This window comes from Myotis nattereri, assembly GCF_964212035.1.
Source record: "Myotis nattereri genome assembly, chromosome: 3".
Lineage (NCBI taxonomy): Eukaryota > Metazoa > Chordata > Mammalia > Chiroptera > Vespertilionidae > Myotis > Myotis nattereri.
The window spans coordinates 1,238,608-1,265,870 of record NC_138077.1 but is presented as its reverse complement, the minus strand read 5'-3'; the positions used below and the strand labels follow the sequence as shown (position 1 = coordinate 1,265,870).

At 59.6% G+C, this 27,263-nt stretch overlaps 1 protein-coding gene across 1 annotated transcript in view; it reads right to left on the bottom strand.

Moving 5' to 3' along the window:
- Positions 1-14,416, bottom strand: part of HUNK (hormonally up-regulated Neu-associated kinase) — a gene marked incomplete at its 5' end in the record, with an annotated part of 47,909 nt that extends 33,493 nt beyond the window's left edge. The window contains one exon of the mRNA XM_081088402.1: positions 14,174-14,416. Coding sequence (XP_080944528.1) covers positions 14,174-14,416 — 243 coding nt within the window. The remainder of the gene's footprint in view (positions 1-14,173) is intronic.
- Between the last annotated feature and the right edge of the window lie 12,847 nt (positions 14,417-27,263).

Sequence of the window (27,263 nt, the reverse complement as noted above, 5' to 3'; positions counted from 1 at the left end):
CCTCACCAGCCCCCCCCCCCACCACCCCCGGCCCGGGTGCTGGGACCCTCCACACGGGCCCCGATACACCTGCACGCAGGGCCCCTTCCCTCCCCTTCCCTCCCCCACCCAAACAGGCTGGCCCGGACCTGCTCATCAGAGGGCTCTCCCCACCTTCCGGGTTCGTACCTGGGCATTTCCGCCCAGCCGGCCTGCAGGAGGCAGCCAATCCATGATTCCCTCTCATCACGGATGTTTCTATCTCTCTCCCTCTCCTCCTCCTCTGAAATCAATACAAATATTTGTTAAATATATATACACACGGGCATCCCTGGCGTCTTCTGTGCGAAAGCAGTCAGTGACCCCGCAATGACCCCATAAATCCTCCGGCCTCCCTCCTGCTGCTGGGAACCCGGACCCGGTGGGACCCCGTGGGACCCCGTGGGACCCCGCGGCCCCGCCAGCGCAGACAGAGCGGGCGGGAGGGGCGGGGATTCCCGGGCGGAGGACACGGACGGCGGGAGGCGTGTGCACGTCTGCACCCACGTGTGCCCGGGGCGGGCTGCCTGGCAATCCCCCGGTGAAACCGTGCACCAAGCACATGATTCGTTTAAAAAAAAAACACCAAGCCGTTTGTCCATCACTTTCATTACCCTCTCCCAGGTGTGACTGCGAGCGCGGCCACAGGCTGGGCACCGAGCTAACAGGAAGGCCTTTCTCACGGCCCTGTCCCCATCTCTCCCCCTGCCCCTCCCCCTGTGCCCGGCTGTGTCCTAATGTCCTCTCCTTCTAAGGACACCAGCAGCGTGGATCAGGGCTCCCTAGGGACCTCGTTCAACTTGCTCACCTCTAAAGGCCCATCTCCAATACAGCACATTCTGAGGCGCCAGGGGTCAGGGCCTCCCCAGGGGAGGGAGGGGGTGCAGAGCTCAGGCCATCACCCCCGGAAAGCCCCTCACAATCTCAGTGACAGCGGAGAGAACCACGAATCCACTGGGGCGGAGACTCGCCAACACCCTGACGTCACGAGGCGACCAGGAGCGGCTCAGGGTCCTGGGCCCTGCGGTTCTTTCCCCTCCGGCTCCTGTTTCCTGCGGGTAAATGTCACCATGCTGTTGACGTTATTAACTTTTCTACACATTAAACACATATATATACCCATCCTCAGGTGAGGGTTTTCTTAAAAAGACATTTTTATCTTTATATAAAGACAAGACTGCCCTGTCCGGTGTGGCTCAGTGGATAGAGCGTCGGCCTGCAGACTGAAGGGTCCCGGGTTCGATTCCGGTCAAGGGCATGTACCTTGGTTGCAGGCACATCCCCAGTGGGGGGTGTGCAGGAAGCAGCTGGTCAATGTTCCTCTCTCATTGATGTTTCTGATTCTCTATCCCTCTCCCTTACCCTCTGTAAAAAATCAATAAAATATATTTAAAAAAAAAAAAAAAAGACAAGATTGCTAGAGCCCGGCCAGCATGCTCAGTGGTTGAGTGTTGACCTATGAACCAGGAGGTCAGGGCACAGGCCAGGTTGTGGGCTCCATCCCCAGTGTGGGGCGTGCAGGAGGCAGCCGGTCCGTGATTCTCCCTCATCATTGATGTCTCTCCCTCCCTCTCCCTTCCTCTCTGACATCAATAAAAATGTATTTAAAAAGGAAGAGCTTGAGAGCACACACAGCATTCAACGCTCACGCTGGAATCGACAGGGGTCTCCGGGTGCAGACCTATCAGTCAGGCAGTCAGCGCAGGCCACGCGAGCTGGGTAAACACCCACGCTGGCTGGGGGTCCATTGAGCGAGCTAAATTATCTACTGGAGCTGCCCATAAACATAAAAGGAATGAGCCATTTGGACCGCGGCCACGACTCATCGACCGCATAGTGTGAAAGCAAATAAAAGGCCCACGTGCGGCCGGTCACAGCCACAGAACTCTCGGATGGAGCCAGCCCCTGAGGACGCACTGAGCAGGCAGGACTCTGCAGGCCTCGCCCCGCGTCAGCCCCCTGCCCTGGCCAGAGGAAGGTCCTCCCGGCTCCCTTCCGCAAGGGAAGCCCTTGGCGCTTAGGAACATGCCCCCCGGCACCAGTGGGCCCAGCGCAGCCGCCCAGGACTCGAACCCACAGCCGAGCTGCTTCGCCCCTGGCTGCCCGGCGGGTAACTCAGCAAGAACCAGAGCAAGACAAGTGATCTGACTTCCCACACTGGCCACTTTACAGTGGGGCCTTGACTTACGAGTTTAATTCGTTCCGTGACGGAGCTCATTAAGGAGCCCGTTAACTCAAATTACTCTGTCAACTCAAAGTAAAAAATCGGCAGAGAGACAGCTCGTATCTCGGAAAAACTCGTTCATCGGGACACTCGTAAGTCAAGGCCCCACTGTATTTATTTTTTAAATATTTTTATTGATGTCAGAGAGGAAGGGAGAGGGAGAGAGATAGAAACATCGATGATGAGAGAGAATCATGGACCGGCTGCCTCCTGCACGCCCCCCACTGGGGATCGAGCCCACAAATCGGGCCTGTGCCCTGACTGGGAATCGAACCCTGACCTCCTGGTTCCTAGGTTGACGTTCAACCACTGAGCCACGCCGGCCGGGCTCCACACCGGTCACTTTAAAAGCAGAATTTCCAAATCTCTACGTCACTCGGCTGCTACTGAGACGCCTGGGCCGTGGGTCCCAGTGTGTGGAAGTGGCTCAGTGCAGCCAGGATCTGAGAGGAAGATGGAGCCAGCCCCTCTGCAGGGTGGGACAGTGTAAGGAAGAGGGTGACATAGAATCTCAAACACCAGCTGACAGACCTGTGACTGACCAGGCCCCTGGCTCTGAGGCAGCTAGAACTCCACGGGGAGGGCCTGCCAGCCCTGCCGGCTCCTGACACAGAAACACACCTGGAGGGGCTGTTCAGGGTGGGAACCCGGACCCCACGGCCCCCCACCTGTGTGCTCTGGAATCAAGGCAGCGGCTCCTCCTGATGTGCCAGGGGCTGCAGCCGCCCCAGGGGCACCTCGCACCAGCCGGTCTCCCCAGAGGGGACGCCTCCTTCTCCCCGGCTGCTTAGGAGGCACCGTGTTCCCACCTGGTTCAAACGCCCACAGCAGCCCTGCCTGAAGGCGATAATCGATCGGTGTTTGAAAGAGGAAACGCATGACCCTTTCCGAGGGTCAGGTGGAGGTAATGCTTTTATTTATTAAACTGGTTATAATACCGTGGTAATTAGCTAGTTATTAATAATAGAAACAGCCCGGCCGGCGTGGCTCAGTGGCTGAGCATCAACCTATGAACCAGGAGGTCATGGCTCGATTCCTGGTCAGGGCACACGCCTGGGTTGTGGGCTTGATCCCCTGTGTGGTGCATGAAGAAGGCAGCCGGTCAATGAGTCTCTCTCATCATGATGTTTCTATCTCTCTCCCTCTCTCTCTAAACAGTCAATAAAATATATTTAAATACAATCCTATATAATAAAAGGCTAATATGCAAATCGACCGAACAGCAGAAGGACCGGCTGCTATGACACACACTGACCACCAGGGGGCAGACGCCGGGCTCACAGCTGGTGAGCACAGCGGCGGTGGCAGGAGCCTCTTCCACCTCCACGGCAGCGCTAAGGATATCTGACTGTGGGGAATGGGCCTAAGCCATCAGTCGGACATCCCCCGAGGGCTCCCAGGCTGTGAGAGGGCCCGGGCCGGGCTGAGGGCACCCCCCAAGTGCACAAATTTCATGCACGGGGCCCCTAGTAAAAACAATAATAGGACTGGAGCCAAGGGGAGGCCGGGCATTATAAAGCAGCATATTCTTTAGGCAGCTTCACCAGGAAGCTGCAATTCCACTCTCCCCAGGGCACCACGGCCCATTCCCTGCGGATTCCTGGGGGAAGGTGTCCAACAAAGGGGAGATGGATGCATGGACAGTGACACAGGGAAGATGCCTGTCAGTCAAACAGAAACAGAGATCACTGGGGGGGGGGGGGGGGGCACTGCAAGGCCGTGAACATCTGCTCCTGCTTCCTGGCGTTCGCCTGTGTTCCCTCCACAGTCCTGCGCACCCCACACACAAGGGGCTGGCGGCCGGCAGCGGGAGCCGCACAGAGCCAGCCTGATGCTGGCCAGACTGTGCGGACCAGGAAGGGAAACTCCGGGCACCGGCGTTGGCCGTAGCTCTGCTGGAAGCAAAGTGGGACGAAGGGAAGCAGGTCGCTGGAAACTCGGGGGGCGATTCCAGACTCACCCGGACGCGCCTTGGCAGCTTGGACAGAAACCAGGACACAGCCTAGGGGCTGATCGGGGCGCCCGACACAGGGTGAGAGCCGGGATCCGCAGGCGACAAGGGGACTGAGCGATCCCGGGTCTGGCAGCGCGGCAGCAGATGCGAGACTGATTCTAGACGAGGAGGGCGGACTGCGCGTGGGGAACTGGGGTGGCGAGGACCCAGGAGAACCAAACCGGAAGAGGCACCGGGCTGGTCGGGAGATGAATCACCGAGCAGCGGGGGTGGGACCCACAGGGGCTGCTGAGGCCGCACAGGGGCCTCAGGGGGGACCAGCCCTGCCAACACCCTGACCTCAGGGTCCCCGTTGTGGGTGGGCCCCGCAGGGCCCCGTGGCGGTGGACGGAGCACAGGCCAAGGCAAGGAAGCAGGAGCAGAACCTGAGGGGCCACTGACTCCGTGTGAGCCTCGGAAGTCCTTTTCCTCGGGATTCGCAGGAACCCCACTCCCACCAGCCTCTGGGGAAAGGAGGGCCCCCCAATCCCAGTGACCATGGGGAGAGCCGACCTCATGTGCACGAGACACGGCCTTCGAGGGAGAAATGCAGTTTAAAGGACATCACGCAAACGGGGAGACTTCCCACGGACAGGGCGTGAGTGAGGAGAGGGGGAGCCGCCGGCCGCTTCGCCGTCCCTCCCCGGTCCCTCCCCTGCCTGGGCCTCGGGCAACCTTCCTTTCCACAGCGAAGAGGTCCTAGACATGCCCCCCCAAAACCTGACACGTCAGGCTTCACGCTCCAGAATTAGCTCCAATCCAAGAGCGGTTCTGCCCCAGGCGCAACAGGGAAAATCGATATTCTATTCTCACCTCGCAGGACGCCTGGCAGCCCATGTGGCTGGGAAGGCACAGGAATAAAGTCACTTATTGGGGGGCACGGAAAGAACTGGACGCACAGAAATGTGGCCGATGGTAATTCACCAAACTTCTCCGCCAACCCTGGGATCTAAAGAGCCGGGCGATGGCCGGCCCGGGTCAGCAGGCAGAGAGCCGGGCGATGGCCGGCCTGGGTCAGCAGGCAGAGAGTCGGGCGATGGCCGGCCCGGGTCAGCAGGCAGAGAGCCGGGCGATGGCCGGCCCGGGTCCGCAGGCAGAGAGCCGGGCGATGGCCGGCCCGGGTCCGCAGGCAGAGAGCCGGGCGATGGCCGGCCCGGGTCAGCAGGCAGAGAGCCGGGCGATGGCCGGCCCGAGTCAGCAGGCAGAGAGCCGGAGGTGGAGGCCGACTAAAGATAACATCGGCCTCAGTTGCATTGCAGCTCCAGGCCCAGAAAAGCAGCAAAACCAGACAGGTGACACCCCCCCGCCCCCCTGCGGCTGCCTCAGGACCAGCTGCACTGATGAATGACCCCGGCCCTGGCCCTGACCAATCAGTGGAGACCACGATCCTGAAAGAGCAAAACAGCTGGGAGCTGATGGACATTGTTAAGACGCCCCCCTGAGCCCAGCGGTGAGGCTCAGCTGTTGAGCGCTGACCCCGGAACCAGGGGGTCAGGGTTCAAGTCCCGGTCAGGGCACAGGCCTGGGTTGCGGGCTCGATCCCCAGTGGGGATGTGCAGGAGGCAGCCGATCGATGGTTCTCTCTCATCGCTGATGTTTCCCTCTTGCTCTCCCTTCCTCTCTCTCTACTAAGAATATGAAGAAGCCACACAGACGCTGGTGGGAGCGGGAGATGCGGAGCAGGCTGGTCCTAACCCCTGTGAGGCGGGTAAAACGGGGAGGGACATCTGGGCTGTGGAGGACCCCCGAGAAGCCGGGCCCCAGCCCCACAGGCCCCGGCCCAGGCTTCCAGTGCCCGGAAGGGAACTCCCCGTACCTCCTGGCTGAGTGAGACGGAGGCTGCAGGAGTCCCGGGTGTTCCTCTTAAAGGGCCACACGTGGGCTTACCCGGACCCACTCCCTCTGATGTATGTGTGCACATGGAACTTAAATATAAATCATAGGACATTGTGCTAAAGTAACTTTTTGGTAGCAGACTTCCCTTTTTTTTCATTGATTTCAGAGAGGAAGGGAGAGGGAAAGATAGAAAGATCAATGAGAGAGAATCACGGGCCGGCTGCCTCCTGCACGCCCCCCACTGGGGATGGAGCCCACAACCAGGGCCTGTGCCCTGACCGGGAATCGAACCCTGACCCCCTGGTTCATAGGTCGACGCTCAACCCCTGAGCCCGCCGGCCGGGCAGTGGCAGACTTTCCTCATGCAGGAAGCGGGGGGACTGTGGGGGCCCCGTCGGCTCACTCCCAGCCTCAGGACTCCCTTTGCACTGGGAGGAGCCTCTGGGAGGGGAGCGAGGATCTGGGCGGAAACGGCAGCTCACCCAGCAGCCCCAGGGTCTCCTTGTCAAACTCCCTCCCCCGCAGGAGCTCAGCTACTCATCACAACAGGCCTCCCGCCTGCACGTCCTGCTTCTCCTGGGGCTCCGTCTGGCTGAGGGGCCTCGGGGCGGACACTGGACCGAGGAAGTGCCCGGGGAGCTGAGCAGGAGCCCAGGCTGGTCAGGGCCAGGGTCTGCCGGCATCTGATCGGAGCTCTGCCTCCGGGAAGCCCAGGATGGAGATACGGGATGCAGATAAGAGAAGGGCTGTCTCCCCACCTGGGCTCTAGGGGAGTGACTGCGGCCTGGCTTTCCCGGGAACGCGTTCTCCATTCCAGGCCAAGGTTCAATCAGACCAGCGGTTCTCAACCTGTGGGGGTCAAACGACCCTTTCACAGGGGTCGCCTAAGACCATCGGAAAACACATCTATAATTACATATTGTTTTTGTGATTCATCACTATGCTCTAATTATGTTCAATTTGTAACAATGAAAATACATCCTGCACATCAGATATTTACATGACAGTTCAGAACAGTAGCAACATGACAGTGATGAAGTAGCCACGAGATAATGTTATGGTTGGGGGTCACCACGTGAGGAACTGTGTGAAAGGGTCGTGGCATCAGAAGGTTGGGAACCGCTGACTCAGACCAGCGATGCCTCGGCTCCCGTTGAACATGTGCCTGAGGCGCGAGGGGCCAGGCCTGTTGGGGAAGCACATTCCGGAACCCGGGCCCCCAGGACCGCATTTTGTTCCGGTGCAAACCCCACTCGTGAGCGGCAGCTGCAGCTTCAGCCCAGGCCGACCCACGGAAGCCGGTACCGCCCTCCGGAGGGAGCACGCAGTTCTTCCCCCGAGACCTTCCTTCCCGGGTCAGCGAACCTGTCACCGAACAGGTCACCGGGAGCCGCTCCATCCGGCGCCGAGCGCACGAGAGCAGCCATTTCTCTCCGATAACCAGGCTCCCGTCCGCCAGGCTCCTGGGGCGCGTTTCGTTAAAGGCAGAGACACGTCAGCTAATATACGTCGTTTTCCCGGGGTCAGCTATAACTACTTTAAGAATAAAAGTTTAAATACTTCCTTTTAATTACTTAGTTTAACGTACATGTTCTTAAACGTTAGTCTCTTTTACCCAGTACTTAGTGTCCTAGGGCCCTTCAGACCCGTCCGGCCACAGGGATATTCAAGTTTTGGAAGCGACACCCCATGCCTTTCGAGTCCAAGGCCAGTGCGGCTCCTGCGCCTTAAAGGGAGGGGTCTCTCCAGGAGAGCCCCACCGTCCGAGCCAGGCCCACGGTCAGGTCGACCAGTTAGCCCAACTCTATCCACACAACATCCCCAAGAGGACGCCCTGGAAGTGCCCCGCACAACGGGGAGCCGGGAGCCCAACTAGAGCCACGTGGGGCCACAAGGCCTCCAGGGCTCCGGGGGTCGGACCCAGACCCTGGGCTCCCCACGGCGGGTAGAGAGGGACCTGGGTGGGCGGCTGGGGCGGGGAGCTGCCCACCTTCGTTATGGGGCTGGGCTGGACACGGGGAAGGCCCCGGGCCTGGCCCTGTCTCTCTCAGGCAGTGGTGGACGCCAGACCCACGGCCCAGGTTGCGTTTAGGGAGCTGAAGAGCTCGCAGGCCCAGGAACTGCCCTCAGCATGTCCAAGGCCACACCCCTTCCGGGCAGCCCCACCCAGCGAGGGGCTTGTAGAGGTAACGGCCAGTCCCCTCCGCTGCCTCCGCATCTGAAGGCGCATCTGAGCTCCAGGGCTCACCTGGGGTGGCAGGGCCTTCCCTTCACACCGCCCTGGAGCCCAGCTTCCCCCTCTGGGCAGTGCTGCTTCCCCGTCCTCCCTCCTCCTCCTGGTCCTTTCTCCTTCCTCCTCCTCCTCCTCCCCTCCCCTCTGAGATGCTCCTCCTGAATTCATTACCTAAAACCCCTTGGCCTCCCCCTCAAGGCCTGTGTACCAGCAAGTCACCAGCAACGCCATCCTAACCATCTAGGAAGGTGATGTGGGACGGACTGTGTCCCACCAAAGGGCACATTCAAGTCGAGCCCCCGTTCCTGTGAGTGTGACCTTATTGGAAATGGGGCCTTTGCAGATGTCCTCAAGTTCAGATGAGGTCCTACTGGATGAGGTTGGGCCCTAAATCCTATCACGGGTGTCCTTGCTAGGAAGGAGGAGCTCTGGAGACAGGCGACCCACAGAGGGAAGAGCCACGTGGACACAGGGGCAGAGGTTGCAGTGATGCAGCCACAAGCCAAGGACTGTTGGCAGCCACCAGAAGCCGGACAGAGAGTTCTCCCCTCGAGCCTTCCAGGAGCAGGGCTCAGTGGGGTCCTTGTTTGGGGACTTCTGACCTCCAGAGCAGTGAGAGAATAAGTCTCTATTTGTTGTTTGTTTGTTTAATATATTTTTATTGCTTTCAGAGAGGACGGGAGAGGGAGAGAGAGAAACATCAATGATGAGAGAATCATTGACTGGACGCCTCCTGCATGCCCCACACTGGGGATCGAGCCCGCAACCTGGGCACGCGCCCTGATCAGGAATCAAATCCTGACCTCCCGGTTCTTAGGTCAATGCTCAACCACTGAGCCATACCAGCCGGGCACGTCTCTATTGTTTTAAGCGCCCCGGTTGGTGGTCACTGTCATGGCAGCCCCAGTGGGAACCTCGTCAGGGTGGTCCTGTGTCTCCCGCCCAGGGAGAGGACCCTAGTGGACCACGAACACGACACGCTGCGTGGGCAGCGGCGGCCACGGACGGGCCACGCGCTCTCCGCCTCACACAGGCACCAGCCTGCTGGGCCCCGGGGGTCCCCTCCTCCCTACGTCCATCCTCCCAGCCAGCAGCGCCCACCCGAGAGCGTGGAACACCAGGCAGCACCTGGCCGTGGCCGGAGCCCAGGCCGAGCCGGGGAGAGGTGTGTTTGCTAAAATAAGGCCAGGCCACGGGTGACCTGCGGGTTCCCATCAGCCAGGAGAGCAGGTTGCTCAGTGACCATGGATAATCGAGAGGGGTGTCTACTCCCAGGTACATGACACTTGCCCCCCACCCCCAGAGGGCACTGGCCTCCCAGCTCCTGGGGCGGACACAGCCGCCACCCCCCAACACCTTCTGGGGGGTGACCTCCGGGAGGATGACCGCCACCCGGCACTGGAGCCTGCTGTAAACCCGGGCGGCATCCGGTCCGTGGGCGGCACCCAGCACGCGTGTGGACTCGGCACCTTCTGAGGTCCGAGGGCCCGGGTGCCAGCGAGCACTAAGAGCCCAGCCCCGTCACTCACAAGCACTGCAGGGGGCGGGGGGGAGGGGGGGGGTGCCAAGGCCACCGGCCGGCTGGCCAGGAGCCGCCGAGGACGCTGGGAGCCTCCAGGTCCCCACACAGGTCTCGTTCCTCGGAGCTGCTACCCCGCAATTTCTAGCATAAGAAATACAAATGAAAACACAGGATTCAGCACCTGTTTGTTTCAGAAACACTTGCTAAAAACAGATCTGCCGAAAGGCCACGGCTACAGCGAGTCGTGTTTCCTGCAGGCACGGCCCACGCGGTATTTTTAGTAACTCCTTCCCGCCAGGTAGCGGCGCGTGAGCCACCAGCACTATTAGCGACTTACTCAGCGGCAGCTTTTATTTTCAGTCCCCAAACAGCTCGCGCCAGGGAGAGTAACAAACAGGCTGTTTTTAACCAAAGGTTAGGACAAAACACTTACACACCTTCGCCAGCCGGCCGTCCACCACGCGGCGTCTTAGAGAGAGTGCATCCTGCAGGAGGTAGCGCGGCACCGGCTGCTCTCCCTGGGAAACCGCTCTCTTCCCGACACACCTGTGCGCTCTATGAGCCCCTCCAACGACACCGTATCAGTGATTCTGTAAATGTACCAAGAGCCCTGGCCGGTGGCCCAGTGGGCTGCGCATCGTCCGGTCCACCAAAAGGTGGCAGGTTCAACTCCCAGTCAGGGCACATACCTAGGCTGCGGGTTCGATCCCTGGTCGGGATGCACACTGGAGGCAACTCACCGATGTTTCTCTCTCTCTCTCTCAAATCAATAAAAACAGATCCTCCGGCGATTTTATGTCCTAAACGTGCCAGAACTCTGCACTTCACAGGCCCCAGGAGCCAATGTCAGGGCAGGGAGCACAGCCTCTCTGGGTCTTTCACAGTCATCGCCCGATACTCCTGCTCAGCAACTGGGCTCTTGGGCTCAAAGCCACGGAGAATGCTTTTCAAAATCTGATTTTCTGATCATTTTCCCTCCTCCAATCGTCCACCCAGGTTCAGTCAGACACTCAGCCCTGACTGAGATCGTGCCAATTACGCGTGTCACATGACCGAGGGAATTCTCCGTTTTTAAAGCCACATTAGCAGGGCCTGCTTCACCTCACAGCTGGAGGACAAAGCCGGTCGCGGCCACAGGCCTCCTTCCTCTCCAAGCAGCAGCAGGGCCCTCCAGACTCAAGTGACTTCCACACAAACACGTTCAGAGGAAAAGCAGGCAAAACCCTGTCCGGCAGGCGGTGGTGGGAAAGGCAGCCTCTTAGGATTAGGATGAGACTGAAGCCTGCAGTGAAGGTCAGAAAGAGGCTGTTTGCCACCTGGACTCGGTCATTCCTGGCAAGCCATGGAGGATCCCGCCCGTCTTTTTGGAAACGTGCACTAAGTTCACACACACACACACACACACACACACACACACACACACTCCTTCCCCCACTCCAACTTTTTGCCCTGGATCCTGTCAGGGGTGGCCATGGGGGCATACGTCTATTTCTTACTACAGTGTCCATGACTTACTTCCTCTCCCACTATAGTCTATGTCAGCCGTGGGCAAACTACGGCCCGCGGGCCGGATCCGGCCCGTTTGAAATGAATAAAACTAAAAAAAAAAAGACCGTACCCTTTTATGTAATGATGTTTACTTTGAATTTATATTAGTTCACACAAACACTCCATCCATGCTTTTGTTCCGGCCTCCGGTCCAGTTTAAGAACCCATTGTGGCCCTCGAGTCAAAAAGTTTGCCCACCCCTGGTCTATGTCCTTTAGAAAAGGAAAGGAGAAAAGTGAGGTGCTTTCTCCAAAAAGTACACCCCCTTGGGGTGAGAGGTCACCTTGGTTCTGTCACTCAAGGCCTCCCCCTGCGTGGCTCACCTGAGCAACCCTCCTCCTGGGGAAACCCCTCTTAATAGCTCACCTTTAAAAATATATATATATATATATATATACATATATATTAACTGATTTCAGAGAGAGATGGAAACATCAATGATGAGAATCACTGATTGGCTGCCTCCCGCACGCCCCCCACTGGGGGGATGGAGCCCACAATCCTGGGCATCAAACCATGGCCGGGCATAGCTCACCTTTTAAAGAGACTGAAAGGCAGTAGGTACGTGAGGGTGACTTCACCTTTGTCTTGGCCTCAATGACAACATCCCGAATGGGGGTGGGGGTGATGGGGGGGAGTAAAGGGGGGGGGGTGTCTCGTGAACTCGGTGCTCCTTCGGGGCAGAACCACAGATGCACCCCAGCATTTTCACCTCCACCATCTGCCAAGCCCCAGATCTGCTAGTCGCGCACCAGAGGTGCTGGGTGGGGATAAAAGCTGAGCGACACCCACTGTTTCTGGAAAGCTGGCAATTACGGGAGGGAGGACCAGGCTTCTCAGGATCCTCACCACGCCACGGCTGGAGAAGAGCCGGGCAGGGAAGTCGTCCGCCTCCTCCTACGCTAAGCACCACCGTCCCTCACCACATGGACCTCGGGCCCAGCGCAGTCACCCCACAGCCACTCCCAGGCCCGCCCTGGCCCAGGCGCAGACGGGTCGCGTAAGAAAGACTCAGGAGGGAGGAAGGGGGGCTCTTGGGCTGCAGGGGGCTCCTCATTTCGACCCTGTCTGGGCAGAAGCTCCCTGCCTGCCAGTGTGCCCAGCACTGAGCCCTGGAACCCAAGGGCCAGGTAGGGACTGAGCGCCGAGTGCCAACAGCCCCACGTCATGGAGCAAAAGCGCCCAGGGGAGGAGCAGGCGCCAGGACAGTCCCCCGATGGATGGGAAGTGGGAGAAGCTAGAGGCAGCCTGGCGGCAGGTGCGGTCATGTGCCCTCGCCAGGGACTTGGCCCCTTGCTGCCAGCATAAAGCCTCGCCTCCCCTTGCGACGCTTCAGAGGAACACACACAAGCAGCCTGAATCCTACACGTTCGGAACCAGAATGAAGTTCTACCTCCCTGGCCGACAGGACCTCAAACAGCTACCCGGGGAAGTGAGCCCCTGGGGTTAGGCCGGACCTCAGGCCTCAGGGCGAAGGGAACGAGGTGGTCCTGGGGCCTGGGAACCAGCCTGTGAACGAGCCCCGCTCCCTCCCGGACTAGAGCGAGGCCTGCGTTTTGCTGTGATTGCGCCTCCTTTGAAGCGCTGCTCCCTTTCAGCACGGAAATTCCAGCCAGAGGCACTGTTTCCAGAACTCGCTCTACCCCACTCCTCTCCCAGCACAAAGGGCTGTAGGAACACGGGCAGACGGCCAGGGTGAGGAGGCCTGCACTCAAGTGCAAGGGGTTCCGGGGCTCAGTGGGGAACCCAGGAGGGAACCAAAGCCAGGGCAGGGGAGCGTGGGGACAGGCGGAAGGGCGGGCACCTCACGCTGCGGTCAGAGGTCCCCGCACAGCATTCCCAGGGGTTCCCAGCTGGGCACAGAATCCCAGGTCCCAGGTGGCAAGGAGGGCAGGGAGCCCACAGACACCCTGCCCACCCCCCACCCCCCATACTGTACTGCGGACGCCTCCTGGGCTCTGGGGCACAGCAGCCACCACCCCAGGCCGGCGGGCAGGACCCCAGCCTGGAGGCCCGGAGCCTGGGAGGCCCTGAGCTTGGCGCAAGTGGCTGGCATGGGGTGACCCAGGGCCTGCGCTCACCTCGGAAGTCATCACCTCTCGGGCTTCTTTGCACGGATCTAAGTTACCACTTGGTCCGCGCCCGGCCACGCCGGCAAGAGTTCACACCAACTAACTTCTGACCGCCCGAGGCTCCAGGCGGCGCCCCGGGTGGGGGTGGGGGTGGGGCATGGGGGGTGTGCTCCTCCTCTGCCTTCTCCTCCCGCAGAAGCAGAAGCCTGAGGACGCCTCCCTGCCCTGCAGCCCGGGCGGGCGCCGGCACTTGGGGACCTGCCGGAGCGGACCTTCCACGCAGGCAGTGGAGGAGGGGCGGGGGGCCCCTCAGCAGGAAAACTTCCAGCCGCGGGCGCGCAGGTGGAGAGGGGGCCCCCCTTCCCCCGGGGCCCCGGTGGGGGCGCGGGCTCTGGGCTCCCCCCAGGGCTGGCGGCTCCCCCCCTTCCTCCCCATGAGCGCGCGCGCACTCCCGCCCTGGCTCCGGCCTCTCCCCCCACCTCCAGCCCCAAGCCCGGAGCCGAGCCCCCCATCCGCGCCGGTGTCCGCCAGGCGGCGCCGTCCCAGAGCCAAGGGGCGGCGGGCGGCTTCCCGGGGAGCCCCACCCCCCAACTGACTCCAGACCACCCTGCGGAACAGGCCGGGGCCCGGCGCCGGGCCTGCGCACAGGGGGCGCTCCCTCCTCCCGCCCGGGAGGGAGGCGGACGGGGCGGCCGGGACCCCCCACCCCCGCCCGCGGCGCGCTCACCTTCTCGCCGGTCAGCACGTGCAGCCCCTCGCGCACCTTGGCGAAGGAGCCCTCGCCCAGCTTGCGGCTGCCCACCAGGTAGTGGCCCACGCGCTTGTGGTGCTGGAAGTCGCGCAGCCGCTCGCGGGGCACGCCGCTCACCCAGGCGGGCAGGCAGCCCCCCTCGCGGGCCGCGTCCCCGCCGGCCCCGCCGCCCCCCGCCGCCGGCTCGCCCGGCAGCCCGTCCCCCGCCGCCGCCGGCATCGCGCCCGCCGGCTCCTCCTCCGGCTCCGGCTCCGGCTCGGGCTCCGGCTCGGGCTCCTCCCGCCGCCGCCGGCCCGGCCCCGCCGAGCGCGCGCAGACAATAGCGGCCGCCGCGGGCGCCCGGCGCCGGGACCCGCCCCCAACAAGTTCTTCCTCGGCGGGTCGCCCGGCCCCTTCCAGGGCGCGGGCCCCGCCCCGGTGCTGCCCGGGCGGCGGAGGACCGTGGCCCCGCTCGGGGGCGCGGGGGAGCGGCGGGGGGCGGGCCGGTGCCCGGGTCCCGGGTCCCCGATCGCGGCGCCGGTCCGCGCGGGCTCGGGGCGCTCCTGGCCGGGCTGCAGGCGCCCCGCGGGCGGCGGCGGGAGGAGCCCCGCTCAGCCCGGAGCTGCGGAAACTCGATCCGCGCGGCGGCGGGACCAGCGAGCTCCCCGCGCGGCCCGGGCGCTTTCAAACCCGCTGGCCCCTCCCTCCCCGCGCGCAGCAGCCGCGCGCCCCCCGCCGGGGAGAGGGAGGGGCCGGCCGGGCGGCGGCGCGGCCTCCGGGCGGCGGACGGGGGGACCCCGCGCGGCCCGCCAGACGCGCGCTCCCGGCCGCCCCGCCAGGGCCGCCTCCTGCGGGTTCCGAGCTGGGCTTCTGGACCTTTCGGCGGTGAAAGCCGCCCCGCGGCCGCGCCCACCGGGGCCGGGAGCGGGAAGAAGGCGCCCCGACCGTGTCCAGCCCGGGCCCGGCGGACGGTAGGCCCTCTGGACCGGGGCGGGCGGACGGAGGGACAGATGGGGGCGGGGGCGAGTGGAAAGAAGGGGGGCGGCAGCCTCCTCCCGGGTCGCACGCAGCCCGGTCTGCTCCGAGGAGGAGGAGGAGGGGCCGCCTCCATGGGAGCGACCGCAGGTCCCCCCCTTGCTCTCGGCCGCGGGCGCCGGCGGAATGGGTCCGGGCCCCGCGCTCCCGAAGGCTGGAGCCGCTCGCCCCTGACCGCCCCTCGCTCACACCCGCCCCGCTGCCCCGACGCCTGGGTCTTCCCCGGATCCCCGACGCCTCCTCGACCCAAACGCGAGGCGTCTCCCTTGGGCGGCTGGCGGGGACGGGAGCGTTTACCGGGGCCACCTGTTGAGCCGCGGGACGAGCGGCGCCAGCGGCTCCCGCACACTCTGCGCCGGCGCCGAGGGACGCGGGGCCTGCCCAGCTCCTTGCCTTTGACTCCTCGGCAAACAAGCCTGACCTGACCCGCGTCCATGCTCTGAAATGGGGGTGCGGGGGCGCTGTCATTAACCCACGGCCTGGGGGCTCCGACCCATTCCAAAATGACCCCGGGGGACATCTGTCTTAAATAGATGCAGTTTCAAATGGGATCTGTACCCGGCTACTCACAGGGTTACAAGCCACCAGCCCTGTACGACTGAGCTGGGATTTTTAAATATGTTTTTAAAAATATATATTGATTTCATAGAGGAAGGGAGAGAGAGAAACATCAATGATGAGAAAGAATCCTTGATGGGCTGCCTACTGGGGATCCAGCCTGCAACCCGGGCCTGTGCCCCTGACCTGAACTGAACCTGGGACCCTTCAGTCCACAGGCTGATGTTCTATCCACTGAGCCAGGCCAGCTAGGGCAACAGCTGTTTTTTATCCATCTTCCCAATGTTTCACTTTTTCTTTATTAAATACTGGGGGCCCAGTGCACGAATTTGTGCACCTTGAAAGGAACTGTGGGCCGTGAGACTGCAGTGGGCACAGGGGCAGGTCTCGGCTTATCCTCTGCCCCTGCCCGGCCCCTCCCACTGTGGCCTCCAGTCCCCGGTCTGCCAGCAGCCCCTCTCCTGCGGCCGCTGCTCCCCAGAGTGATTGGGGCCAGGGCCAGCAGCGGGTGCAAGCAGGGCCAGTGCTGGTGCCGTCAGTGGGTGCAAGCGGCGGCTGCTGCCCCGATTGCCTCTCAGGAGCAGGGGGAGGTAGAGAAGCCCTGAGGGGCGATTGGGGCCCATAGCTGCTGCTCACAACTGTTAGTGCTGGGCGATCAGGGCCAGTGACGGCTCCAGCAGCAGGTGCAAGCGGGGCTGATGCCAGCAGCAGGTGTGAGCGCCAGGTGGGACCACAGCACGCAGGAGCAAAGAATTTTCAGTTACCAGCAGAGGCTCACCCCGATGACCGCAAATGGCGCCCCACCTTGGTCTGGTGCCCACCTCACTTGCTCCACCATCCTGCTGCGGCCAACGCCCACCATGTTCCGTGTGCACACCCCCTGGTGGTCAGAACACGTCATAGCAACCGGTTGTTTGGTTGTTCTGCCATTCGGTCTATTTGCATATTAGCTTTTTATTATATAGGATACAGTTTCTAGTCTGGCCAGCATGGCTCAGTGGTTGAGCGTGGACCTATGAAGCAGGAAGTCACCGTTGGATTCCCGGTCAGGGCACATGCCCAGGTTGCAGGCTCATCCCCAGCAGGGGGCGTGCAGGAGGCAGCCGATCAATGATGCATCATTGATGTTTCTCTCTCTTTCTCCCTCTCCCTTCTCTGAAATCAATAAAAAGATATATTTTTTAAAGATACAGTTTTGAATGTTTTTCTTGCTGTGTTTAAGGGACTTCTTTGTCACCACCCCACCCCCACAATTTCTGCAAGGCCCATTCAATCTCTTTAATGCCTCTAATTCATCACATTTTTTTGTTGTGTTTTTTGTTGTTGTTAATCCTCACTCGGTGATATTTTTCTTTTTTTAATTCTTTATTGTTGAAAGTATTACATATGTCTCCTTTTTCCCCCACTGACCTCTCCCCAGCCACCCCCACCCCCAGCACGTGCCCTCACCCCCTAGTGTCTGTGTCCATTGGTTATGCTCATACGCACGCATACGAGTCCTTTGGTTGATCGCCTCCCCCTCCCCCACCCGATGATATTTTTCCATTGATTTTTAGGGAGAGTGGAAAGAGAGGGAAAGACAGAGAGAAACATCGATGGTTTAGAAACACATCGATTGGTTGCCTCTCACATGAGCCCCTACCACGGCCCAGGCCAGAGAGGAGCCTGCAACCAAGGTGTGTGCCCTTAACCAGAATCGAACCCGGGCCCCTTCGGTCCACAGGCCAACACTCTGTCCACTGAGCCACACCCTCTGGGCCAAGACTCACATTTGTATGAGGACAGTAACTTGGGGGAGAGGGGACAGTTTTCTAGTGAATGAGGGAGATGGGGCTCACTGTGGGGTCACCCCACTCTGCATCTTCTTTCAGAAAAGCGTTGGGCGCCCAGCTGGTGTGCCCGGTGGAGTGTCGACCCCTGAACCAGGAGGTCTCGGTTCATTTCCCTGTCAGGGGTTGCAGGCTTGATGCCCAGCAGGGGCGTGAAGGAGGCAGCTGATCAATGATTATGTTTCTTTCTCTCCCTCTCCCCTCCTCTCTCTGAAATCAATTTTTTAAAAAAAAAGATTTTTTTTTTAAAGAAAAGCTTTGGGCATCTGCCAATGTTGTATTGATAGAGTATGACTTATTTTTTAATTCAGGACATTAGCTCTACATGAAAATTCAGAAATCCCCTTGTTATGGTGTGAGGCGGATGTCAGCGACTGTTCATCAAAGTCTTTATGACCTAAAAAAAATTAGCTTCAGGCATAAAAATGAAATAGGCAGACAGGCAGACATTCACAATGAAATAGAGATTTTCTTTCCTTTTAATTATCCTCTCAGGGTAGAGGTCAGAAAAGGGGTGAAGAAGAGAGAAAAAAACAGGCCCATTAGTTCTTTTCCAAGCCTGATGCTGGGTTTGATTCAGGTTCACTGCTAATTCCATCATCAGCTGGGACGGATGACGAAGAGAAGTCAAAATCCTACACCTGCCTGGGCTTGGCGATGGTTTCGGAACCACAGGGCCTGCTCTCTACAATGGCCGTTTCAGGAGGAATGACCCCAGACATCCCCAGAAAACGTCTGGCTGAAAAGCCGTTGTCCAGCATCTAAGACGTCCCGCCTGTCCTAAGCTGAGTTCCTTCTCCCCCCGTGGGGTCGCCCTGGGCACTGTTCCAGCTGTCCTCACCCCTACACCTTTTCCTTTGCCGCCTCCCCACCCCCCTGCTCCTTCCACCTCGTTCCCACCTGGTCCCTTTCCCGTGAAGCCCTCCCCAGCCAGCTGTGAGAGCCAGCTGTGAGAGCCAGCTGTGAGAGCCAGCTGTGAGAGCCAGCGGCCCCTCCACGTCTCCCTCCGGCGTCTGTGTCTTTCTTCTCAGACTCCCTGAGAGCGGGGGTTGTATCTTCCTTTACATTTCACTTGCCTGGAGCACCTAGCACGGTGCCCGAGACAAATAAAAATTTGTCACATAAATGAATGGAGTCCGTGTTCCCTGCGTCTCCAGTGAGCGGGTTTCATGGCTCCTGAGAGCAAGGCCTCATCTGTCCTGGGGGAGGACACATCCAGTAACTTTCTAAAAGCTCTTGCAAGGCCCAGCTGGCGTGGCTCCGTGGCTGAGGGTCAACCTATGAACCAGGAGGTCACAGTTCGATTCCCGCTCAGGGCACAGGCCTGGGTTGCGAGCAGGCTCATTCCCCAGTGTGGGGTGTGCAGTTGGCCAATCATTGAGGTTTCTCTCTCCCTCTCTCTTCCTCTCTGAAATCAATAAAAACAAATAAAATAGAAGCAGTTGCAGGTCAAAGATGGGCCATTCCCTAACGTGGAGGAGTCAACATTTAAACGGCGTTACCCGTCGCCTGAGAAGCCTTCTGGGTTAACTGGCAGCAGCAGCTTCCTTCCTCCGGGCCTCCTTCCCCCTCTCCTCCGCCCCCCTCCCCATGGTGGGGAGACTGACTAGGTTCCCACGCCGGCCAGGAGGCCCAGCGGGAGGCAGTCGGAGGCAGCAGGAGCAGGCTGGCGTGCCAGGAAGTGAAGTTGGCTGGAGCACTCGGCTGCCAAGAGCCGGCGGGGGACTGGGAACGGACGGACGGACGGATGGCCAAGCCAGACAGCGGGCGCGCGTATCCCTTGCCTGGGAGGCGTCGGTGAAGCCCACACACCACTCCTCCCCCAGCAGAGCTCCCAGTAAGTAATAGAGCAGGACTCGCACCCAGGCCCAGAGCCATCCTCTGCTTCTCCTCCTGGCCCTCCTATCCCATCCCTGGATCCCTCCAACCCTGGGTCCCTCCATCCCTGAATTCCCCCATCCCTAGATCCCTCCATCCCTGGGTCCCCCCATCCCTGGATCCCTCCATCCCTGGATCCCTCCATCCCTGGGTCGCCCCATCCCTGGGTCCCTCCATCCCTGGGTCCCTCCATCCCTGGGTCCCCGCATCCCTGGGTCCCCCCATCCCTGGGTCCCCCCATCCCTGGATCCCCCCATCCCTGGATCTCTCCATCCCTGGGCCCCCCCATCCCTGGGACCCTCCATCCCTGGGTCTCCCCATCCCTGGGACCCTCCATCCCTGGGTCCCCCCATCCCTGGATCCCCCCATCCCTGGGTCCCCCCATCCCTGGATCCCCCCATCCCTGGGTCGCCCCCATCCCTTGATCCCCCACCCCTGGATCCCCCCATCCCTGGATCCCCCCATCCCTGGGTCCCCCATCCCTGGATCCCCCCATCCCTGGATCCTTCCATCCCTGGGTCCCCCCATCCCTGGATCCCCCCATCCCTGGGTCCCTCCATCCCTGGGTTCCCCCATCCCTGGGTCCCTCCATCCCTGGATCCCTGGGCAAATTCCAAGGCTCTGCTTCCCCACGTGGCCACTTCCCTCTGTCGCCCTCTGCAGGCTCATCTCCTCTCCTGGGGTGTCCATGGCTCCCACACCAAAGTCAACACCATCTTTTTTTTTTTTTTTTTTTAATATATTGTATTGATTTTGGAGAGGAAGGGAGAGGGAGCGATAGGAACATCAGTGATGAGGGGATCATGGATCAGCTGCCTCCTGCACGCCCGCCCCCCACTGGGGCTCGAGCCTGCAACCGGGGATGGAACCCTGAACTCCTGATTCCTAGGTCGACGCCCAACCCCTGGGCCACGAGGTCGGGGGACACCAGCTCCTAAAAATGGGGCTTGGGTCACATCAGCCCCTGCCCCGCGCTGCGCAGGGCCCACAGGACACGGGGTGCCTGGTGCCCGCCGGCCCCTCGCCCTAGGCAGCTGCCCCAGCCCTGTGCCTGCCCGGCTCTCCCGCGGCGCCCCGCGCCGTCTGCTTCAGTCTCCGTCCCTGGTGCCCCCCGCCCCCCCACTTCTTCCAGGTCGTTGGTCTGTCCGTCCTCCCTCCCGGGCTGTGTCTCCCCCGGACCCGCGCGTCAATGCGGGAGAGTGAGCGGCACCCGGGCAGCTCCAAGAGGGGCCCGGGGGTGGGGGGGCGGGGGGCGCTGAGAGCGGGGCCTGGGGGGCGGAGCCGCTCCGCCAGCCACACCCGCACTCAGGCTGCCTGGGCGGAAGGCTGCCCGGGACCCCGGCGGCCACGTGCGGACCAGAGGGGCGGGCGCCCCCTGCTGGTTGGATCGGCTCTTCTGTCCACAGAACGCGGGGAGCTAGACCCAGGGGCCCCTGCGGGCTGGGTCACCCCCCATGCGGGCTGGGCGATCGCCCTGCGGGCTGGGCGGCCCCCTGCGGGCTGGGCGGCCCCCCTGCGGGCTGGGTCACCCCCCTGCGGGCTGGGCGGCCCTGAGCCAGCGGGTGCCTTCTCTGAGCACCCGGTTCCTCCATCTGCAGAGGAAACAGCTCCTGCTGCTCGTCCCGGGCTCCATGGGCGATGCCTGCGGAGCTCAGCTGGGAACCGGCGTGGATCTTGCCAGCACAGCCTTTGTGGCTATGCAAGGCGGGTGTGTCCGTTCTGGGGACGCCCCGGAGAAACGTGTGGTTACCGGTGTCTTGAGTCAACGTGCAAAGTGTCTGGACATAAGTTAGAAAACACGGAATTTGAAATAAATGGAGGTGGCAGCTTTCTGCTGATCGCTGACGGCCTAACCACCTGAGAAATAACGGTCACAATTTCTGCCAGCTCGGGGTGGGCCTGAGACGCTGGGGACTCTGGAAACATCTGGAATCTTCGCCGAGGGCAGGACAGGGACTGGGTTGCACAGACATGGCATCAGAGTGAGGAACGGAAGCCATCAGCAGAGGAAGCTTCGGGGCCGCGTGGGAAAGACAGGAGATAACACGGGGTCCCCGAGTGTGACGTCATCCGCTGGCGCTCCCCAATCCCGCCAGCAGGCTGACTCGCCCCGCGGGGCACCTGCTACAAGTGCACGATCCTCGGGGAACTCCAGCCCAACGGCTTGGCTGATCCCCGACACTTGCCTGGTCGAACCACAGGGACCACTGCGGTCTGGATCTGTAGCATGAACTTACAGGAGCTAATTTCACACCTGAAAATTCGGCGCATTTCTTATTCTTTTTTATAGTTCGTTGGTTTTTAGGGAGCGAGAAGGGGAGAGGGAGAGAGAGAAACATCGATGTGAGGGTGCGACATTGATCGGGTGCCTCCTCCAGGCCCCCTACCTGGGATCAGCCTGCAACCCAGGCCTGTGCTCAGCAGGGAGACTGCAGGTAGCAGCACCGCGCTGTATGTTGGCAGGCGCCAAGAAAGTAGGTCCTTTTTTCTTTTTTTATTATTATTTTACTTTAAATGTTTTAATGACAGGCGACATTCAGCATTATTTTACATATGGCGCCATATACAGTTATGACACTATCATCGGCCACATTCCCTCTGCTGTAGTCGCCGTCCCTGGTCCCTGTGACCAGTCAGTACCTGCCCATCTGCGCGTCCTAATCCCGCCCCTTTGCAGCCAGCCGGCTCCCGCCCACTGGCCACCCTCAGCTCGCTCTCTGGATCTGAGTCTGTGTCTTTGTGCCCGTGTTTTATGCCTTAGAGTCCACACGGCAGTGACATCGCCCGGCACTTGCTTTTCTCTGTCGTGCTTATTTCACTGAGCAGGATGCCCTGGGCCCACCCAAGCTGTTGCGACCGATAAGCTGTCATTCCTGGTGATGGCTGCGGCATGTCCCACTGTATGTAGGCGCCGTTTCTTCTTTATCCCATCGTCTGTCCAGGGCACTTGGTTGGGCTGCTTCCATGCCTTGGCTGGGGTAAATGGTGCTTCAGTAAAAATGGGGTGCATTTATCTTTTTAAATTCGCGTTTTGGGTTTCTTCAGATAAACACCCAGAAGTGGAATTGCTCGGTCATAAGGTCGTTCTAGTTTACATTTCTTAGGAACCTCCATATCATTTTTTAAATTTTTTTATTGCGGACAGTATTACATATGTCTCCTACCCCCCCGCCCCCACCTCTCTCCCCAGCCTCTCCCATGTCCCCGCCCCCTACTGTCTGTGTCCATTGGCCATGCTTACGTGCATGCATACAAGTCCTTTGATTGACCTCTTAAGAGGGTAGACCTTAAATATTCTCATCACAGGGTCAAATACTGCAACTCTGTGAGGCAGTGGATAGTAACTAAAGTTGGTCATCACTATGCAATATGTAAACACATCAAATCATTATGCTGTAACTTACACGAATACAACACTCCATGTCAATTATAGGTCAAAACTCGGGGGGAGGGGGGGAAGAAAATTAATACAGATCATTTTATTTTCAATCTAAGAACTTGGAGCCTGTAGTATTTCATTCTGCTGATATCATTCACTCCCAGGCAGATAGACAGACTGGCAAACAGACAGATGCATGCTTTACAGACCTAATTCTTGGTACAGTTGTATTAGCGACCACACTCGTTAATATTAGAGACCGTGAGACCCACCGGTTCACAGAACGCGCTACTTGTAAGCATGTAGAAGTGAAAATGCAAGTGTAGAGAGCTGAGTGTACGCAGATTATAAACATCTGTACCACATGCGAGAAGATGCGATGGGAGGCGATGTAACAGCATGTTTCTCTGCAACTGCGGTGCGACTATGACATCAGATGATGCGTCAGGGTCACCCCCAGCATTAGCATAACCACAGGTGTGCAGGAATGAAAGAGACGGGGTGGCCCCTGACAAGATCAGCTCACAGCCTACTCATGTGCTGGGAGACGCAGTGTCCTTTCAAAGTCACGGAACCAGAAACGGCGTTTCCTCTTGGCGCACGTCTGGGCTCCGGGAGCCTGTCCGGGCGGGTGTGCGAGTCCCGGCAGTGCGTGCAGCGCCGCTCGCCACGCAGTTTCCTTTGCTCCTGAGATGAATGGCCTTCAGGGGACTCGGTTATAGGGACATGCTTCGCTTTCAAATCCGAGCGTTGTGCAAAGATGTGATATTTATGGAAAGCCTCCTGACACTTCCTCTCCAGGCGCTGGCTGCCGCTGTGAGTGTCTTAAAATGCCAAGTGCCAAAAGCAAAAGCCATTAAGATAAACATCTCAGAGAGTTGAAAGTACATTAACCCTTTGTTTTTCAGAAGAAAATAAGACTGATTTCCAACACACAGCAAGAATGTTGTTAGACAGCCCGTGTGGCTGCCTCTCAGGGAAGGAACCGCGTTGTCCGAATGTCTGTGAAGAACTTGGGAAGGTCACCGCCCGACCCGGAGCCTGTCCGGGGAGAATCCCTGGGACAGCACAGGGTGTGGGACAACGGCGTGGGGGGCCCGGCGCTAGGCTGACGGGGTGGCTTAGGAAGGCACGGAAGTGCCTAGCGGCTGTGCTGCAGGACGTCCTGTTGAGTGCCAACTGGAACTGGAAAATATGTTCAGTTACAAAACCATGAACCCCTAGGAAAGTGTGCACACGTGTGCACTCAAATTAACTCCCCACTTCACACCGTCGATGCAGATCAATTGCATCAGGATCGAAGGCCCATTTTTCAATCACAGCCTTTTTAAGAGACAAAAAAGCAAACACCACACACACACACACACACACACACACACACACAGAGGGTGCACTTGGCCACACCTGTGGGGGCTGTGAGCTCGCACCTCCCAGGCATCAAGGGCAGGGAGTGGAATTCACCCTGGCCCTGCCCTCTGGGCTCCAAACCCACCGCCCATGGCACTGGGCGCGCTTCCCAGGCGCTGCTCCTGCCCAGCGGCTGAGGCCAGGAGGGACAGGAAGGCCCACGGAGGCCCATGCACGGGACCCCACGCTCAGCGGGCTCCATGCCTGGGTAGCACTCAGCTGTTTGTTTGCTTTTTATTTTTATTGATTTTTATTGATTTTGTTATATTTTATCGATTTTGTTATATTTTTATTGATTGTTTGCAGAGAGGAAGGGAGAGGGATAGAGAGTTAGAAACATCCATCAGCTGCCTCCTGCACACCCCCTACTGGGGACCGAGCCCGCAACCAAGGTACATGCCCCTGACCAGAATCCAACCTGGGGCCCTGCAGTTCTCGGCCGATGCTCTATCCACTGAGCAAAACCAGTTAGGGCAATTTATTAAAAAATACTCACTGGAGGATATTTTCCCATTGATTTTTAGAGAAAGTGGAAGAGAGAGGGAAAGACAGAGAGAAATATTGATGTGAGAGAAACACATCGATTGGTCGCCTCTTGCACGAGCCCTGACCAGGGCCCGGGCTGGGGAGGAGCCTGCAACCAAGATACCTGCCCTTGATCAGAATTGAACCCGGGACCCTTCAGTCCGCAGGCTGGTGCTCTACCCACTGAGCCACACCGGCTAGGACATTTTTGTAACAAGGAGCCCTACATAATCATCTCACCCTGGGCCCCACAAATACACACATGCACACACATACACACGTTTATTTTAAGGAATTGGCTCACCTTATTGGCAAGTCCAAAGTCCGCAGCGCGGGCTGGAAAGCCCGGGGAGAACGGAATCCCGGTCTCAAGCCCCCTGGCGGCTGCAAGCAGCCCTCCTTCCTCGCAGACCTCCTCTCCTCTCCGCCCGCCTTCGCCTGATTGGGTGCGGCCCACCCCCGGGTGGAGGAGCCGCTGCTCCACTCCGTCTGCTGATTTAAATGTTACCCACGCCCACAGATACTTCAGAAACATCTGGACTCGTGTCTGCTCAAACATCTGGGCACCGTGGCCTAACCACGTGGGCACACAAAATTCACCACCCGTCATTGTTCGCCTCACCCTTTGAAAGTAACCGCCACGTGGCAGGAACTCTTGTCTGCTCGATCCACCGTCCCAGCCCACGGGACACAGTCCGGCACGTGGGAGGCATGTGTTCACTGTGTGTGGACTCACTAAATCAGCGTGTGCGTGGACGGGGGAAGTCACTCGACGAGGTGGTCAGGGAAGGCCTCCCTGAGGAGGCCATGTTTGCACGGAGACCCTGCGCTGAGACGGGTAAGCCAGGAGAGCCGTGGGGAGCCAAGGGGCCCTCGGGGCTGTAGCAGGGAGTGGGCTGCAGCGCCGGCAACAGGGGTCCCAGCGATGAGAGGGGACGCTAAGAGCGCCCAGCAGCCGGGCCCGGACGCTGCGGCCAGGGCTCGCTGGCACAAATTCTCCTTCTGCCAAAGACAGTGCCAGTCACGTTCCTGCAGAACCAGCCGTACCCCCCCTCCTGCGTCTTGTGCGCCAGCGGCATCTGTCTGCCGCGTAGCCCCGCTGTGCAGCCACGGCCACGCGCTCCAAGTTCTGCAGAAAAGGGGAAGCCATCGCTTCTTACAGCTCCAGTGAGACGATGCGTAAGTGCGGGCGGGGGATGTACAACATAACTACATGCAGTGCTGCTGTGTGGACAGGTAAGAGATTAGGAACTTTCCATCTTAAAAGTCCTCATCACAAGGAGAAAATGTTCCATTTCCTTTTCATCTTTCTTCCCCGTTTATTGTCCTCCACGAGGAGATGGGTGTTGGCGGACCCTGTGTGGCAGCCCCGTCACAACACACCGTGTGTAAATCGGACCGTCACATGGTGCACCTCAGCCTGACACAGGGACGCCTGTCGGTTATGTCTCAAACCTGGCGATTAAAGTGAAAAAAGGAAAGAAAACCAGGTGGCAGAGTGGTTACGAGATTTGGAGGATGAAGTCATGGTTTCGAATACAGGTCCTCAGAATGTCATGAGGGGAGTATCCTATATAATAAAAGGCCAGTGACCATGAGCGTAACGACCGGAAGGACTGCTCGACCAGTCGCCATGAGGTGCAATGACCACCTCTCAGTCCCTCCCCCCCCCCACGCCCCCCACCCGTAGGCTCTGATCGCAGCATGGCAAACGGGGAACCACGGCGAACCGAGGTGAGTGGTGGCGGGCGGGACTGGTGAGCAGGTGGAACAGCTGACCTCTTGGTCCCTCCCCCCCAGGGAACCGGAGCCATGCTGCGATCGGGGAACCACGGGGAACTGGGGGTGGCAGTGGGGCAGGACTGGGGACTGGCGAGCGGGCAGAAGACGGCCCTGGTCACAGGCTAGGCCTGGGACCCTACCCGCACACGATTTCGTGCACCGGGCCTCTAGTTGGAATGTAAAATGGGTGAGGACTTCCTAGGGTCTTAGTGTCTTAAATACGACATTAAAAGCACAAGCAACCCACCAGCTGGCATGGCTCGGCGGTTGAGCGTCGATCTATGAACCAGCAACCCCCCTCAAAAAAACAAACAAACAGATAAATTGGACTTCATCAGAATTAAAAACTTTTGTGCCTCAAAGAACACCATCAAGAAAGTGCAGGCCTAGCTGGTGTGGCTCAGTGGATAAAGTGTCGGCCTGCAGACTTAGGGGTCCCGGGTTCGATTCCAGTCAGGGCACATGCCCAGGTTCCAGGCTCGCTGCCCAGTAGGGGGTGTGCATGAGGCAGCCAATCAATGATTCTCTCTCATCATTGATCCTTCTATCCCTCTTTCCCTCTCCCTTCCTCTCTGAATCAATAAAAATATATTTTTTTAAAGTACTAAAAAAAGGAAAGTAAAAAATGCCTGGCCCATGTGACCAGTGGTTGAGCATCGACCCATGAACCAAGAGGTCCCTAATTCAATTCCCC